We start from the raw sequence: 18,557 nt of genomic DNA on the forward strand, positions 1-18,557 counted from the left end.
ACAATCCCCATTCCCCTCTCTCACCAAAAGTTTAATTTATATTGATCTAAAAGAGGTAGACAAGATCAGCAGTCATCTCACTATCCTTATGGAAACAAAAGCCCAGAAGTGAGGCAACCACCCAAGATTACAGGTAAATTAGCGCAGCATAAGGACTGGGGTCCAGGGATCCTGGCAGAGCCCAGTGCTTTGTACAGCTCTCGATTCTAACACTCACTTATGACAGTCTCCTGAAAACCTACCAAAACTCAACTTATTGGGTAAGGAAGATTAAGAAAGCACTACGTTCATTCTAATTTCATAAACCTAAAAAGATTAGGACTGCATTTTTAGATGAGGGAAGGAAATGAACCAATAATGCTCAGAAAGGCTGATGATGCTGAGAAGCACTAATTTCTCAGAGCTACTCATTTCTATTTAGAAATACTCTATAAATATAGAAATGAGGTGGCAACGAGGAAGCCTAACTACCAAACTAATTAACCCCACACTTCCTCTGTTTCCTACCTTCTCTCCTCCAAAAACTGTGCTTCCTGTTTTCAAGAGCAACTACAAGTGTTTCTAGTGCATAAGAGAGCAAAATTCATGAGGCTTTGAACTCTTCCCCCCACAGGATCTAACAGAGTGCCTCATACATAGTAATACTCTCCACAAGTGTTTGCTAAATAGACAAACGGTAACAAGTGGCATATTCCTCCTTCACCACTTAAGACAAGGGCTTAAAGATTATACATCACATGACAGTCTTAACATCTTATTTTCTAGAAATTATGGGCATGTGAAACTACAGATAACCTTTCCCTGTCCCTTAAAATATATATGAAACCTTCATTGTTCAAGATTGAAATATTAAAATGATTAAAACATCAAGGTTAGGAGCCGGCCCTGTGACGCAGCGGTTAAGTTTGCACGTTCTGCTTCTCAACAGCCCGGGTTCCCCAGTTCGGATCCCAGGTGTGGACATGGCATCACTTGGCAAAAGCCATGCTGTGGCAGGCATCCCATATATAAAGTAGAGGAAGATGGGCATGGGTGTTAGCTCAGGGCCAGTCTTCCTCAGCAAAAAGAGGATTGGCAGCAGTTAGCTGAGGGCTAATCTTCCTCAAAAAAAAACACTAAACTAAAAACATCAAGGTTATATGAAAGTTCTAGAGTAAATTCTATACCAAGCTAAACCTGAACTTACACTAAATAAGCTTTATACATATATATCACATACATGTATACATCCATACACATATATAATACACACAGACATACACGATTTACCTAGTGCCTACTATAGAGCTGAATACTTTATAAGCATAATCTCACTTGCACAGATTTTCAAGATATTATTTTAATAAATATATATATATACATTCAGGCAATCTACTGAATGGGATAAAACATTTGCAAGTCATTTATCTGATAAGGGGCTAATATTCAAAACATATAAAGAACTCATAGAACTCAACAGCACAAAAAAAAATCTGACTTAAAATGGGTAAAAGATCTGAAGAGACATTTTTCTAAAGAAGACATACAGATGGTCACAGGTACATGAAAAGATGCTCTACATCATTAATCATCAGGGAAATGCAAATCAAAACCTCAATGAGATACCACCTCACACCTGTTAGAATGGATATTATCAAAAAGATCAGAAATAACAAGTGTGGACAAGGAGGTGGAGAAAAGGGAACCCTTGTGGACTATTGGTAGGGATGTAAACTGGTACAGCCACTATGGAAAACAGTATGGAGGTTCCTCAAAAATTAAAAATATAACTGCCATATGACCCAGCAATTCCACTTCTGGGTATTTATCCAAAGAAAACAAAAAAACTAATTCAAAAAGATATATGCACCCCATGTTCATTGCAGCATTATTTATAATAACCTAGTGGATAAAGAAATTGTGGTGTGTGTACATATATTCCACTGGAATGGAAATATATATGGAATGGAATACATACACTCCAATGGAATATTCCATTGTGTGTGTGTGTATATTACTCAGCCATAAAAAGAACGAAATCTCGCCATCTATGATAACACAGATGGACCTCAAGGGTACTATGCTAAGTGAAATAAGTCAGACAGAGAAAGACAAATATTGTTTGATGTCTCTTACACGTGGACTCTCAAAAAAATTAAGTAAAAAAGCTAAGCTCTTTGATACAGAGAACAGATTGGTGGTTGCCAGAGGTGGGGAATGGGAGGTTGAGAGAAATGGGTGAACTGCTTTTGTTTGTTTTTTGAGTTTAAATAAATTGAATTTAAAAAGAGAGTGAGAAGACAATCTTCTCTGAGGGAGGACCGGCAAAGAGTGTGCCATGATGGTGCCCTCACCCCTCTCAAGCGTCATGTGCTCCTTCACACACTAAGGACTGACAATACTCAACAAGCTCTAACAAGAGGCTCAGGATAACCACCATCCCCACACTCCGCTCAAAAAGAGAAGACTATTTGATTTCTAACAGCTCAACACAGATGATATTGGGAAATCTGTAGCCCTGAGGTGACATTAGTTCATTTCCAGAGTTTAGCTACAAGTTATGGTATATCAGGTTTCAAGGAAATTCATACTGGCTCCCATTAAACTATATGAGGTTAAGAAATATACTGGATTATTGGGGCATATATTCTGATAACCAAAATTACACACCAGCCATTTGTCATATCCACATGGGCTTTATTAAATCAAGGTTTTAAAGGTGAATGTATTGGCTGGAATTATATCATCACTGTCTTGGTTACAGCACAATTCATCTGGGGCAAGAAGACAGGGGGCTTTGATGGGTGGTGACTGTGAGAGGAGCGGGCTCCCTTCTCAATCGTCTCCGCAGCACAGCACATACTCAGGTGTCTGTCATGGGGGAGCCAAGCAGCAAAAACCCCCATCACCATAAATCATTTTTTTAATGAACCAAGCAAATTCTCAGGAATGCAATATTAAAGTTGCAAATGTATTCACTGGAAAAGCAGAAGGTTAGTGGGTTCCCACAGAAAAAGGGAACTCCTCAGACACCAAAGGGCAGAAGGAGGGTATGTTCCTCTCAGCCTTCCATCAACACTCAAAGAGCTCCAATCACTTTCTTGGTTTTGAAGTCCATTTTCCCGATATACAGATCTTCTAGCACTCACACAGCAGCCACAGCAGACTGGATGTTCAGAAAGTCAGAGCTGGGAGGGAATAGAGTCCAACTCCCTTATTTTTCAGAGAGATACCCTGGGGTGTTACAGTAGGGGTGTGGGTCCTCAGCAGAAAAAAAAAAGATTATTTTCATTTTACAAATAAAGAAAACAAGGCTAAGAATTTAGATCACTTGCCTAAGGTCACATAACTAGTCAGTGGTAGAACTGAGTCAAACCAAGACCTATTCACTCACGCTGGGCCATCAGAGGAGCTAGGAAGAAACAAAAGCTCTAAGGGAGAGAGAAGTTAGAGATGGAGAAGCTGATAATAGAACAAGCAGATGGTCCCTGAGAGGAGCAGCCAGGTGAAGAGTAGCAGAGCTTAGATAATGCAGAGTTCTGGAACTTCTAAGACCCTTTATAAGGGTCTCCTCCAGAGCAGGCCACCATCCAATTCTGGACTTGGAGGAGCCTAACCACAGCAAGCCACAGTTCCCATTTTTGACTTTCCATGAGATTCCCCCTTCCATCAAGCCAGGGACTGCACTAATCTGAGTGTCTCTATTTTTCACAAACCAAAAAGCACAAACTTTAGACATTGATGCCTCACTGTAAGAATAACTGCTATAAGGATATTTCAAACCAACTGGGTATTTTTTTAAATTAGAGGAAATTGGGGCCGGCCCGGTAGCACAGTGGTTAAGTGAACACGTTCCGCTCCAGCGGCCCAGGGTTCACCAGATTGGATCCTGGGTGTGGACATGGCACCGTTTAGCAAGCCATGCTGTGGCAGTCATCCCACATATAAAGTAGAGGAAGATGGGCACAGATGTTAGCTTAGGGCCAGTTCTCCTCAGCAAAAAGAGGAGGATTGGCAGCAGGTGTTAGCTCAGGGCTAATCTTCCTCAAAAAAAAATAAAAATAAATAAATTAGAGATTAATTAGTCTAAAAGAAATAAGCTAACAGCTAATCTTACTTATTCATTCATTCAAGGCAGTCCCCTAGAGACATACTAGGAACAGTGCCAAAAATAAAATAAGCAATCAGTGAATAATTACTTGTCAATTAATCTTGGTAATAACTGTCCGAATCAGAGAAATGGACCGGATGACAAAGTTAGTTTCAACTCGAATGAATGTGGAATTATGTGAGATGGAGAAATTTGCTTTAATTATTTCAAATGACCATGTTTAATTAAATAATGTACTTTTAAAATCACCTGGAGACACATAATCATAAAGTTGATCCTGCTGTATTCAAAGACTTAAGAAAAGACATTACAATAAGTTTTTTTAAACCACAAACAAGCTCTCGGTTTTCTGGGACTATCCTTCTTTAACAATTGTACAGCTAGTCAAAGAAGAACGTTTTTTGTAAGTTCATGACCAAGAGATCCAGATTTCCAAATTTCCACAAAAGCATTTGTGAACAATCCTCTTCTATCTTTGTTTAATAATCACGATGTTTAATCACCTGCATCTGGTTCTATATAACTGGCTGAGGCAAGAGGAATTCTTCATTCACCCACCTTAACTTCAGGCACTTCTAAGAGATGCTCTCTTAAGAATGTTTTGTTTGCTGGTGAGACGATGATAATCAAAAGACCATCCTGATTTTGAGAAATTACAAATTATCTCCTATGTTGGGCATACACTTAGAAATTTCTATGTAAAGTGTGCACTTCTTCTGGGCCTCGGCTGTGCTGGAGGAGGGGCAGGGGTCACCCATTTTCACTACAGGCAGGAAGAGGTCATCAGCCCCTCCAGTTACTTATGAATCTGCCTTTTTATAATGTTTTATAATAACTGCCTTAATACTATGAACATGAAACGGTGTTTTTCAATTTCCTCGCTATGCTGCCAAAGAACAGATGTCCTTACACGTAACCTCACTTATGTAGACTGAACTTGAACTAGGGAGACAGTCACTTAAGCAGAAACTCATTTTCCTGAATCCTTCACATACACTAGTTCTAATTAAGTATATACGTAGGAAAGAGTTAAGCTTTTAAACTTTACAACTCATTTTTCTCAATAAGCTAGAACCTAGCAAAAACAAAAGTCAGCCTTTCTAGGCTGCCAAATTATTCTTTATATGGACATTTTATATATACTATTAGGCAAATAAGCTTACTGTATAAGAACATTAAAACCATAACTTAAAATATTTAGCATAAATAATTTCAATAAAAGTGCTCCAAAAAACTTAGGTAACATTCACTAAATGTCCAATTTGTGATTTGGCAACTACTTAAAAAAGAAGATAATAATGATTTGTTATATCTCAGCTTTACACTCAATACAGAGAAAGATTATTTACTCTCTCCTTTAGTCATTACTAAACAAACAGGTTACACACAAAGCAGAATTATTTCTACTGAATTAAATATCTTACCTGCTACCCTCATGTCTGGTTTTTCAGTCTATGGCACTTTTCATTAAATAAGCTCCTAAAATCAAAAGAAAAGGCAAACATCATTAGGTTTAGAATGAGCACTCCTCCCAGATCGAGTTTGATTTGGAGTGTATATATTAAACCAATTAAGTAAATGTCATGACATTCCTAAGTATTCCATCAGTATTAATATTTAATGAGAATACTCTTAGCATCGGGCCTGGCTCCCTGCATTGGACCATAAAGGCTCCTGAGAGGAGGGTTGCATCTTACTGCTGTGTCTCCAGCTCCCTAAGTGAACAAACAAGTGAGGGAAAACCTGCCATCAAGCATGCAACTAGAAGATAATGCCTATTATTCTCAGCGATTATACATCTATAAGGAACTTTTGATATTTGTTCCAAACCTTCAGTCTGCAGCTGAGGTCCAAAGAGGTTAAGCTGCTTATCCAGTAACGGAACAAATTATTTGTAAAAATGGGGCTAGGATTTAGGTCTGCTGGCTCCTGCTCCAGGCCTCATCTTCAGTATATATAGGATGCCACTTCATTTTCAGTGTGACATAATTCAAGTGTCACTACGATAAGCACTTATAGCAAAGCCTTCTTATTTTAATACCAGGGTCCTCTTCCTCTTCAGGTTTTCAATTTAAGTTTGTAAAAGAATATATTCAGAAGTATAGAATTGCAATTTTAAATATTCCACCAATTATCACGGACAGTGCATGTTATATACCAACTGAAGAAATTATTCTTTGCTATTATTCTAATAACAAGAAAGAGATGCTGGAAAAAAAATCTGTGTATGTGTACATGTTTGCCTTCTAAGAAATAACTCAAGATAGGTGACATTTTAAAAAGAAAATGGAAAAGAAAATGGAAAAGCAAGTAAATGAGTTTGACAGGAAATTCATGCCCAAGTTTAGCTAGACAGTTTCCACAGTCTACTCAACCTATTGTACAGGAAAGGAATTCAACAGAAAATTTTGATTAATGAATTACATTAATCAAAAATGCATATTGCTTTATTTTAGACTGGATTTTGATACTGATGTTTCAGTCTTGATATCTGATCTAGTAAATCAAAGAATGCTGCAAATACAAATGACACAGCCCTGAAGGACACTGAAAGGAAGTGAGACATCCAGTTTTCTCACCCATCAAGAAGGAAGAAGCAGGGGTGGGGGTGGAGGTGGTGAGCACCCAAAGGACCAATGCTCTTATGCTAACTCCCTTGCTTCTGTCCAATCTACACTGAAGACAACATCAACACTTAACCTAACACTGAAATGAGCATTATTGATTTCTTTTCCTTTCTTAGTTATCTGAACACCTTCCACCTAACAGGAAAAGTCAATATTAAATATCTAGTCAAACTAACTACTTAGCCACAGGCTGGGACAATACTTAAAGCAAATAAGAAATACTGAAGTATCCACAAACCGTCACATTAAAACAGAAAAAAAAAATTCTTGGCTTTTCAAATGAAAACCCTAACTGGTTATAAATCTTCCTTTGACTTCCAGCAAAACTGAACACTACATTCAGGACACACATATGCCTTTCCTCCCAGCTAATATTCCAAAATAACTTCACTCTTATCTGTGTGTGGTCTAGGAAAATTTCTCTGAAAGTGTGATAAGCAGTTGGGCAGACACTTGCTGTTCTATTTCACTGTTTCCATTACCTGCTGAGGCCACACCTGTACAATTACAGTCACTGCCTCATACATCTCCCACCCGTTTGTACCTGCCAACAAGCCTCCTTCTAAATTTAGCACTAGTAAGACCACAAGATAAGCAACTAGCATTGTCTGGCTGAATATAAATGTTTTTCATTAAAATTTCTCAAATAACATTTAGTAAAATCTCTAAATTAAAATTTCATCAAATCTCGAGCCAGCTGTGAAGGCTTGGCAGTTAAAGTTCAGCATGCTCTGCTTCAGCAGCTGGGTTCAGTTCCCAGGTGTGGAACCACACCACTTGTCTGTTAGTAGCCGTGCTATGGTGGTGGCTCACATAGAAGAACGTACAACTATACTCAACTATCTACTGGGGCTTTGGGGGGAAAAGGGAAGAAAAAAGGAGGAAGACTGGTGACAGATGTTAGCTTAGGGCAAATCTTTCCCTGCAAAAAAAGAAAAACTCAATTGAACTTAAAAAAAATCTCATCAAATCTCACTCATAACACATTTTTTAGTTAGTTCACTTAAGAAGCAAATTAATGATGCAAGAGTGTAAATCAGCATAAAGAAAGACTATTGAATATGGTTGAGAGCATCTGCTCACAGTGTGCTAATTCCAATTAATTCCTAATTTGTCTTCTTAGGAGGACATTTAAAAACAAAGAAAATCATTACATATAATCTCAGTGGGAACAAAGCAAAAACTTAATGGAATCTGGTATAAACCTCAAGCTGAACCTCCAACACTCAAGTGGGGATAGAGCAGGTCCAGAGAAAATGAACCCGACAGCAACAGGGTAAAAAGGCCTCCACTAGAACTTCAGAGTTCTTTAATCCAGAGGCAACAGGTGAAAGAATTTATAATTTTAATACATTCATTAAAAGGTAGAGATACAGAAATTAGAGCCACTTACCAAAACTAGAATATTGGTGGTAGGAAGAGAATATTTTTAGGACCAATTAAAACAAAAAAAACGGAAACCCAGCCAGTACATTTGTGAAATACATTTGTACCGAAAAGTGTAGCATAGATCAAAATAACAAGCTTCAATGTAATAACTGAACAAAATCAGGTTGCTAATATGTAAATTGCACAACCATCTGAGAGTCTACTGCAAGGAGGGCCACCATGACGCCCCTGGGCAATGAAAGACTATTCTGGATAAACACTAAGTAAGTATGCAATCTAGACAAGAAGAGAGCCTAAAACTAGGATCTCAGATTGACATACTGGATTTCTTTGAATGTCTTGTAACTTAGACATTTCCTTTAGCCCAATATCTACTTTGGTCTAATTTAGTTAAGTTTTGTTGAAATCAGGCCTGAATAAATAGGTATCATCCTAGAATCAATCAACTTCAGGAATAACAGATAAAAACACAGGTCAAATGATACTTTCATTCTTTCCTTGAGAAGTGGTATTGACCTACATCAAGTGAATTACAAGAATACCATTCTCTATCAACAAAACAAGCCATAAAAACAATTCTTTACCAGGAAGGGAAGGTCTTGCCAGTTAACATAAACTAGGCAACAATGCGTACAGCAGAGCAATTCACACACATTCTTACCTTATGTAATCTTCCTAACAGGCCTCTATTTGGAGTGGGTATTACGTTGGCTTATAGATGAGGTCAAGGGATTTGTCTAAGGTCATATGAAGGGTAAGTAAGGAGCTGATACTGCAAACAACCCACTCCCTTTCACCCCAGCAGCTCACCGACATACTCTAAGAAGCTTGTTGACAAAATGCCATGCCATTGAATCTGGCTTTTGCAAATTGCTCTGGGAATTGCTAATCTCTGCTGCCAACTAACCACCCCAGAGATTTGACAGTTTGTCAAAACGACTAAACTTGTGAATTAGAAAAAAGACACAAGAAAATGAAGCATACAAACACACCCATTGACGTATTTAATATTAACAAACAACAGTCACTTAATTAAACCAGAAAAAAATACTACAAATTATACTCCACAAATACAAAGAAACTATCATCCAATTCAATCCGGCTTTAACTCAGTGGTGGCCAAATGCAATTTTAAATGAATCAACTGAGTGAAATTCAGATGATTCTAATATTCGTGTGAACTAGGGCATTTCACAGGACTAGAAAAAAAGGTCAAAGAGCCAGCAGAGAGACTCAAAGTACACTTGGGCACAGTGATAGTTAATCATATGTGTCAACTTGACTGGGACATCAAGTGCCCAGCTATTTGGTTAAACATTATTCTGGGTGTGCTGTGACGGTAATTCTGGATGAGATTAACATTTCAGTAAAGCAGTGTGCCCTTCCCGATGTCAGTGGACATCATTCAACCTGTCGGAGGCCTGAAGAGAACAAAAAACGCTGAGCAGGGAGAATTCACTCTGTCTATTATCTTTGAGCTGCGACATCAGTCTTCACCTGCCTTCAGACTTGGACTGAAACTTACGCCATCAGCTCTCCTGGCTCTTAGGCCTTTGGACATGGATTGGAACTACATCATTGGCGCTCCAGGGTCTCCTGCTTGCCCACGGCAGATCCTGGGGTTTCTCAGCCTCCACAACCATATGAGCCAATTCCTTACAATATTTCTACTGATTCTGTTCCCCTGGAGAACCCAGACTAATACAGGACCCTCCCCGAACCCCCCAAATCAGAATGTACAAGATTAAATGTTCAGTCCCAGAGCAGTTAAAGAGAGAATACTGAAATCAAAGGGATGCTAGAGGTCACCAGGGTAGGGTAACTTACTCTGATTTTCTGTTTACAAATAAAAGTATGTTATTAAAAAAAATTATTTGCAAAAAATACCTGCAGTTATGTGAATAAAATAGAGCAAGTGTTGGCAAACTTTGTCTGTAAAAGGGCCAGGTGGTAAATATTTTAGGCTTTGTGGACTACAGTGTCTATCGCAACTACTACGTTCCGCAGTTGTAACTGGAAAGCAGTCACAGACAATATGTAAACAAATGGGCCCGGTTGTGTTATAAGAAAACTTTATTTATGGACACTGAAATGTGAATTTCAAAAAACTTTCACATTACAAAATATGATTTAAAAAATTTTTTTCCAAACAGTTAAAAATGTAAAAACCAATTTTGGCTTGTGGGCCATATAGACTCGTGGGTGGTAATTTGCCAACCTGAGATGGAGGAATAAAAAACAAAAAATTAAAGTAAAAAAAAAAAAAAACTTTTAAAATAAAGGAATAAAAACTTTCCTGATCACACCCTAATATTCTAACATTTCTTATAGGGTTATTTGCAGGATATACAACTCCCACAAGGCTCCTATTGGTCCTCTTACAAGTACTACTAAGGAAGTAGGACAGATCAAACAACCCTAAATTCTGTGTTTTATACATTTTCATAATCAACTGCTCTCCATGAAAAAAGCATAGACTCCACAAAAAACAACATAATAGACCTTCTTCAAAAGGAAGGGAAAAATTCTTCTCTTCCTATAGATGAAGCTGTCCATCTATAGCAAAGATGGGAATAAAATCTCAGCTCTAGAATGTTTTCCAAAGCAATCTCAGGACATATAAAGAAAGGGATAGAGGCTGGCCCCACAGCCTAGTGGTTAAGTTCAGCGCACTCCACTTCAGCAGCCTGGGTTTAGTTCCCAGGTGCAGACCTATACCATTCATCAATCAGTGGCCATGCTGTGGCAGTGTGCCACATACAAAATAGAGGATGACAGACACAGATGTTAGCTGAGAGTAAATCTTCCTCAGTAAAAAAAAAAAAAAAAAGGAAAGAAAACAGGGATAAAAATAATTAATCTTATTATTATATCCCATTTTATTTTATTAACTGTAAAATTATGTTGGTGAGGAGAAACTGATGCTACTGTTGTCTTTATGTAGGTGTTCAAAAGTATTTTTGTGATTGGCTTAAAAAGTGGGTGAGTAACTTTACATCTGATGTTTGATCAACTTTTAAAGTTGCAAATATTTAGCTATAAAAAGCCCTTGTTTTAATAAAGTTATCACTATAGTAGATGCAGTTTGCTATCTAGCACCCTGTCTCACCCACATGCTTCCATACAAACAGCTCTGTCAGGTTGGATAAGTTTCAGGTGAGTAGAGTGCATTCATTTGAAAGAATCTTAACATTTAAAAACTCAGTCTGATATCTGAGCTGCTATCATATTATATTGTGAATATAATAGAATTTGGTATTATTAACACTTAATGCTTAAAAGAAAAAATCCATTTGCTAACTTGAGAAAGTATTTTAGTGCTAGTAGGAGATTCTTATACTGAATCATAGAAAATGGATTTTTCAAAAATCTACCATTTTAACACACGTCATATACTTTTTAAAATATGACCTGATAAAGACCAAAGGGAAATTTTTTATATGACTACCTAACAACCAAAAAAACTACTCCAGGTTTTTAAATGACCAAACTAATCTTACATTTTGACTCAAAAAAAAAAAAAAGAGCAGAAAGTATTTTCTTCATTTTGGGAAGGTGAAAGGAGATCTGTATGAAATCCATAATGCTAAGAATAACCACTTTTTTAAAAAATCACTGAGAAAAACATAAATGTATCCACTCTTTCTGCAAAGTGACCTTCAAAAAGGTGAGATTACAAAGCAATAGACCAAAAACTTTTAAATGGTTCAACAAAACCGATAAATAAATCTTTTAGAACAAAATGTTAATGTCTACTGAAAACCTTGGGAAGAGAGGGATATGGATGCTCTATGCCTGGATTTTTAAGTTATCCGAAGTAGTAACATATGGTTTTTATTTTCTTAATAGTATTATACTGAAATTACATTAAAAAGAGGATTAGGGGCTGGCCCCATGGCCGAGTGGTTAAAATTCCACGCACTCCACTTTGGTGGCCCAGGTTCGCTGGTTCAGATCCTGGACGCGGACCTAGCACCACTCATCAAGCCATGCTGAGGTGGCATCCCACACAGCAGAACCAGAGGGACCTACAACTAGAATATACTAGAATGTACTGGGGGGCTTTGGGGAGAAGAGGAAGAAGAAAAAAGAAAATTGGCAACAGATGTTAGCTCAGGGCCAATCTATTAAAAAAAAAATGATAAAACTATAATACCAACTTGTCTCTCCAGTTACAAACCGGTTAGTGAAGCTGCCCTGCTAAATCGCGCAAGCGCCCTACCTAGACCAACTTTGCCCCAATGACCTGGTGGACGGAGAAGTGGCCAAGCCTGACAGATCACACACACTATATTCTGAGAGCAAAAGCATTTCAACATGATTCATCTCAACGTTAAGAATTCCATGGTACAACTCCTTCCGTGTGACTGAGCTAAAGAGACGGAAAGTTCTTTCCTCTTCAGAAATTTGAGACATCAGATTCCTGAAATATTTCAGCTGATCAACAAGCATTTAAACATGTTTTCTGTAAATACTTCAAGAGATTAAAAACTAAATAGACACGTCTTCTGCTTGCCCTCCCAAATCTAACATAGCTAAGCAATTTTTTCCAGAAAAAGATGTGTCATTTTCTAAGATGATACCACTAAGCAGGTGGGGTCGCTCGTCACTGAGTGCTCCGGTGGGGGAAGATTTGGTCTAACCTACAGCATCCTCTCCTTCACTACCCAATGGCATTTATTTCTGAGTTGGGAGCCAGAGCACAGGTTAACTGACACAGGTTTGGTGCTTACCCTGACTATTACCACTATATCCCAAAACCACTCAATATAGGACAGCAGGTGGCTCGTGTATATGCATATAATCAGCTAGCTGGCACTCATGAGGGTTATGGACTCTCTAACAGAGAAAAAGGAGCTTAAAAAAAAATGACAGAAATCAAATGATCAAGCCACATCTGATGTTGACATGACATTAAGTAAATATTTCGGTGGACTGTTAATTACAAAATGGAAATCACTGAAGTACAAAGAAGCTGGAAATAAGACTTCTGAACTGAACTATCAACATGTAAATGACTGGAAATGGGTAGGATGAAGATAATAACAGGGTCACATTGAAGCGCATGACACCCTACAATACAGCGAAGGTGCATTTTAGAGCAAAGTCATCAGTTAAATCTTCGTTACCAATAAATGTCAAGTAAGGACACCTTATATTAAACTCTATTACAAACAAGTATTTTACATGGTAGAAGGTCTGAAGAAATGTTGCATTATAATTCTTTTATCTCATAGCTTCTATGCTTCATAACAATCCTTTACCATAATAAGAGGGGCCTGTTGTTCATCAGGCACCTAACATTCTATTTCATTGATCCTAAGGTGCACACTACCCTTATTTTAACACATCTTAAATTGGGATGAGGCTTATGAGGGGGATCAGAATTGGCCACCCCAAAATGTGCCTCTTTGGCTTGACTATTTGTAAGAACAAAAGACTCGGGAAAAAACTTTGACACCCTCCCCCCGCCCCCCATCCCCACAACTGCCTAGAAGAATTTAAAGCGGAAGGGCCTGTTCCAGGAAGGAGCTAATAACATAAGATAACTGTAACGTTACGTAAAACATGTCTCTCAGGTCACATAGTCTGCAATTGATCTATTGACATTTCCATCTCCATATAAATTGCCTTCCACCTCCTTGGAGTCCCAAACTACTACCCCCAACATCCTCCTTTGTTTTTAGCTAAAGATGGTATTTAAGGAGGCAGCTTCTGACGAGTTGCTCAGTTTTCCGGGGTTTCTCCCATGTATACATGTTATAAAGCTTTGCTTGATTTTCTCCTGTTATTCTGTCTCATGTCAATGTAATTCTTAATTCAGCTAGAAGGACCTAGAGTGGGTAGAGAAATTGTCTTCCTCCCCAACACTTACAATCATATTTTTTTTCCTTAGCAGTATATAAAATAATGGTGTACCTTACATACATCTTAGATTCAGTGAAATATCATATCTGGTTCTTTGAAGCCCTAGCTACCGTGTAACTCACAGCACGGACACTTCAATTACTGGTGGCCTTTTTAAAATGCAAATTCCTGAGCCCAAAATCCCTAGGAGTGAGGATGAAAACGGCCACATGTTTAAGGAGCTCCCCAGGTGATTCTCATTCCTGCTCAGATCTACAGTACACCAATCCAAACACAGAGAAGTTTAGCGGGGAAGAAAGAGCCAGCCAGATCTGGGCCGGAAAAGCCCACAGGTAAAATTCATATGACAAGAATTTTCATTCTTTTCTTAACAATGCATGGAAATCAGCCTGACTCTGGGCCAGGTCTCCTGTGGAGGCGTGGAGGGAGAGGTGGGCAGTGAATAAATCTGGAGATAATGTGCGGAGGAGCAGAGCAGAGAGAACTCCTGTTTGCAATGGTTACAAGAGTGCGAGATTTAAAATTACCCAATGTTTTCTTGCAGTTTTTCCTCATCTAAAAAGCAGAATTTTGCTTTAAAAGTTGTAATACAGTTGAAGAAATGAAATGGTAATCAGATTTCTGTAACTGAGAGCACAAACATACCCAATAGAAAACAAGGTAAAATGGCATTTGGTTCTGCCCGCTCCTTCAGAGTTCTACAATTGTTAATTAAATAGTTGTAATTTAAACTATCTTAATCCTACACTATACCATCCAGGAGAAAGAAGGACAGATGGAGGATGGACGGATGGAAAGATAGAAAGGGAAGAAAAGAAAGAAAAGAAATAGACAATGTTGAGAACAATGGTAAAAATAAAATGAAATATATTTTAAGAAGTTGAACAGAAGTAGGGTAAAGAAGAGTCTAGTTCATACATGGCTACAAAGATTAGATAAAGACACAAATTTACATAGAATATAACTATCCTCATCTCATGTAACTATTTTACATTGTATCATATGAGAAGTTACAAGTTCCTATGCTGAATAAATGTTTACGTCCCCTACATATCCACTCCACTAATACTGCCTTTCACCAGCCTGCAGAACTTAACTGCACCAGGGCAGACATAATTCTGTCAAACTTTCTAAGTGTAGAAGGAAGAGCAGAGTGGTTCCATCTGCCCAAGGGCCCTGGATAGCATACCATTGCTACCACAAAAACAAAAATGCAAGTTAGCAGCCATTTGCAAAGAATAGGTACTAAGAAAGCTTCCAGAGTAAAAATTTCTGAATCAATGGAAAAATTCATTTTTGTTGACCACAGACCCTTCAAAACACATTTAATGATCACTTAACTGATGATAGATGGGATTGATAGGTAGTAGACCTGAAACCATGATACTGCCTTAATAAGCCTTGTAGAACTTATTACGAAAATCAATTCAGACTCATTGCTATAAACGTCCGTACAACTTTTTCTCACTAGCACACAAAAACTCACCAGGGTCCATCAATGGATGAGTGACTAAAGAAAATGTGGTATGCATCCATACATGGAATATTATTCAGCCACAAAAAGGAATGAAGTACTGATACATGTTACATCATGGATGAACCAACAAACATTATGCTAAGCGAAAGAAGCCAGACACAAAAGATCACACAACGTATGGCTCCATTTATATGGAATACCAAGAACAGGTAAATCCATAGAGACAGAAACAGAAAGCGGACTAGTGGTTGCCAGAGGGTGGCAACGAGGGGAAGAGGAATGACTGCTAACAGATATGAAGTTTCCTCTTGGGGTGAAGAAAATGTTTTAGAACTAGACAGAGGTGACGATGGCACAACACTGCGAATGTACTAAATGTCACTGAATTGTACTTTAAAATGGTAAATTTTATGTTGTATGAATTAAATTTTTGAAAAAAAGGAAATTGAAAAGAAAAAACCAGAGTGAAAAGCAGATGAAAAATTAACTAGATTAGAAAAAGGGAAATGTAAGTAATATAAGAATAGCTTCAATCAAATGGAACAGGACAATGAAGAAGAGAATGCAAGAATACTGATGGGATAACGGTGGAAACTTAGAGGTACTGGAACAGTTAATTTCCTCTTCTGAGAGAAAGTCTGCTGACTGTATTTTTAAAATCTGAATAAAAATCCCCAAACCTTTTTTTTTTTGTTGAGGAAGATTAGCCCTGAGCTAACTGCTGCCAATCCTCCTTTTTTTGCTGAGGAAGACTGGCCCTGAGCTAACATCCATGCCCATCTTCCTCTACTTTATATGTGGGACGCCTACCACAGCATGGCTTGCCAAGCGGTGCCATATCCACACCCGGGATCTGAACCAGCGAACCCCAGGCCACTGAAGTGGAATGTGCGTGCTTCACCACTGAGCCACAGGGCAGGCCCCGGCAAATATTTTAAAGTTTAAAGATCTTGGGAATCCTGGTCAATCTCCCCAGTCAGATTGAGAAAATAAGGCATTGCCTGACATGAACTAATTTAGTCAATGCCATTCATGAAGTAACTAAAGGCAGAATTATTGCTTAAAATCCAGATTATCTAATCCCAAGGACAGGAACCCTTCTGAACTAAATTCAAGGAAAATTTCTACTATTGTACCAAGCTCTGAGCTAGATGGATTTTTGTGAGACCTGAGACCAAAAACCTTTTGCTTCTTGGGTATTGCACCTTTCAGCTTTAAGAAATGGGCATAAAAAATAAATAAATAAAAATAAAAATCACTCATGGCCTCAGAGAAACCAAAGTAGCTCTGTGAGGGTCCAGGCTGTCTTATTCATAGCACCCTATAATTACTGGCACATAGTAGGCACTCTCATATTTTTAAATGAGTATAAAAACTTTTGAATACCTAAAATACGTGGTAAAAAAAAAAAAAACACACACACACAACAACTCTTATGATCCCCCACAGGGAACACAACTTGCCACCTATTCAACAATCTCCTAGCCCTTTGACCCACTCTCCAGTTACCTTTTCCTTTTTAACATATCTTCATTATGAAAAGATTAGTTACTTAGCAAGGCTTAAGGTAGCAATCCAAAGTAAAATTTTTTAACTGTAATAAAACATCACTTAAGTTTATTTTGAAAGCCACTTTAACCCAGTGGTGCTGTCTTATTTTGACTCCCTTTTAAACAGAAGCCCCGTACACTGGGGATTTGGAGGGAATCTGGCCCAAGTCCTTTTTAAAGAGCCCCATTTGTGGGTGATTCTGAGAGGTCCCCACATTGAGAATCACTGCCTTAAACTTTTTATTTCTTACTATCAAGAAACGCTAGTCTGTAATGAGCTGAGAAAACATTACACAGAATTTGTGCAACAAAGCTTCTAACACCTGTATAAAACTGAAAAAAACTCTGACTTAATTAGTAAACAGCCAGAGAACTCCAGAGGCTGACAGCCTTTAGAAAGAGGTTGTTAATGATCCGACTAAAACCAGATGCTGATTCTGCCAACTTCTTGTTGAATGGAATAAGTTATTAACTTTTATTTTCTAAGTTAAATGGAGATCCCTTTGTACTCTGAAATGCACTCTATGGACAACATAATGTTTTCCAAAACTTGGAAAACGTGACAGTACACCAATAGTCCTGCAAAGTGGTCAAGGGCTAAGGGGTCTGGGATCCAATGTCAGCATGAACCTTACTTAACGTCTAGGAGAAGTCATACTTTCATCTGTAAAATTGGGAGAGACAGATAAAAGGACCTATTCTTAGGGTTGTGAGAAATAAATGTGCAGATAAAAAGCACTTACCACAATGCCTTAGTAAGGAATCTAATATTATCTAGTATCATTTTATCAATATATTTCTGACTAAATGAAAAGGAAAAGGTTCTGTCAACTAGATAGCAGATCTGCATTATATGATTTTGTTTTTTTAAATGATGAGAAAAAATCACAGCTGCAGATCTCAACCTCAAATCGCCAACCCGTCACTCATATTATTTAGATCTAAGGTCACCAATGGTCACACATGGTGGAGAAGCGTGAGGGTAGTAGGAAACGGATGGAAAAAGAGAAAGAATAGCACATTCATCAACGATACTGAACATTGATGGGCTGGATAGGTTTTAAAAATAAAAAGTACCTCCAGTTTGGGAGACACTAAAACTTTACATGAGAGCTAAGAGACCCTCCACAGAGTTCAAATGCAACATCCAGCTGCATCCTCGCCTCTCTAGAGCGCTCAGCCCACGTTTCCGACCGCGCGCCCGGGTGCCAGCCCCCGCAGTGACAGCGCGCCCCAGGTGCCAGCCCCCCGGCGAGGCGCCCAGCCCGCGCGCCAGGTGCAGGCGCCGCCCCGCCCGCCGCGATCCCGGGGCGGGGGACGCCGGGAGAGGGATGCCCGCGCCGGGGCGGCGGCCGGGACGCTGGCCAGCCGGGCTCTGGGCTCCCCGGTCCAGCCCGCGCCCTCCCCGCGGCCAGAGGCGCCACGGCGACCTGGGCGCGCCCTTCGGCCCGCCCCCGACCAGCGGTGGCGGAGGGAGCGAAGGATGAAGGTGAAGGTGGGTACCCGGCTGCTCGCAGCCTCCCTCCATCCTCCCCGCCCTCGGCCGCTGATCCGTT

The 18,557-nt window shown here is 38.9% G+C and overlaps 1 protein-coding gene and 1 long non-coding RNA gene across 13 annotated transcripts in view; one reads left to right on the forward strand and one right to left on the reverse strand.

The window, feature by feature from the left end:
• FAM3C (FAM3 metabolism regulating signaling molecule C) overlaps positions 1 to 18,557 on the reverse strand; it is a 48,741-nt gene that overhangs the window by 29,961 nt on the left and 223 nt on the right. Inside the window, exon 2 of the mRNA XM_014839088.3 lies at positions 5,515 to 5,569. Coding sequence (XP_014694574.1) covers positions 5,515 to 5,527 — 13 coding nt within the window. The 5' untranslated portion in view covers positions 5,528 to 5,569. The remainder of the gene's footprint in view (positions 1 to 5,514; positions 5,570 to 18,557) is intronic.
• LOC123287560 (uncharacterized) overlaps positions 13,600 to 18,557 on the forward strand; it is a 121,031-nt gene continuing 116,073 nt past the window's right edge. For 9 of the 12 annotated variants that reach the window (XR_011504141.1, XR_011504145.1, XR_011504140.1 and 6 more), the window contains exon 1: positions 13,600 to 18,496. This is a non-coding gene — a long non-coding RNA (uncharacterized lncRNA). The remainder of the gene's footprint in view (positions 18,497 to 18,557) is intronic. The other 3 variants (XR_011504151.1, XR_011504160.1, XR_011504142.1) reach the window with 2 other exon arrangements.

The sequence above is a fragment of the Equus asinus genome, chromosome 1 (assembly GCF_041296235.1).
Source record: "Equus asinus isolate D_3611 breed Donkey chromosome 1, EquAss-T2T_v2, whole genome shotgun sequence".
NCBI classification, from domain to species: domain Eukaryota; kingdom Metazoa; phylum Chordata; class Mammalia; order Perissodactyla; family Equidae; genus Equus; species Equus asinus.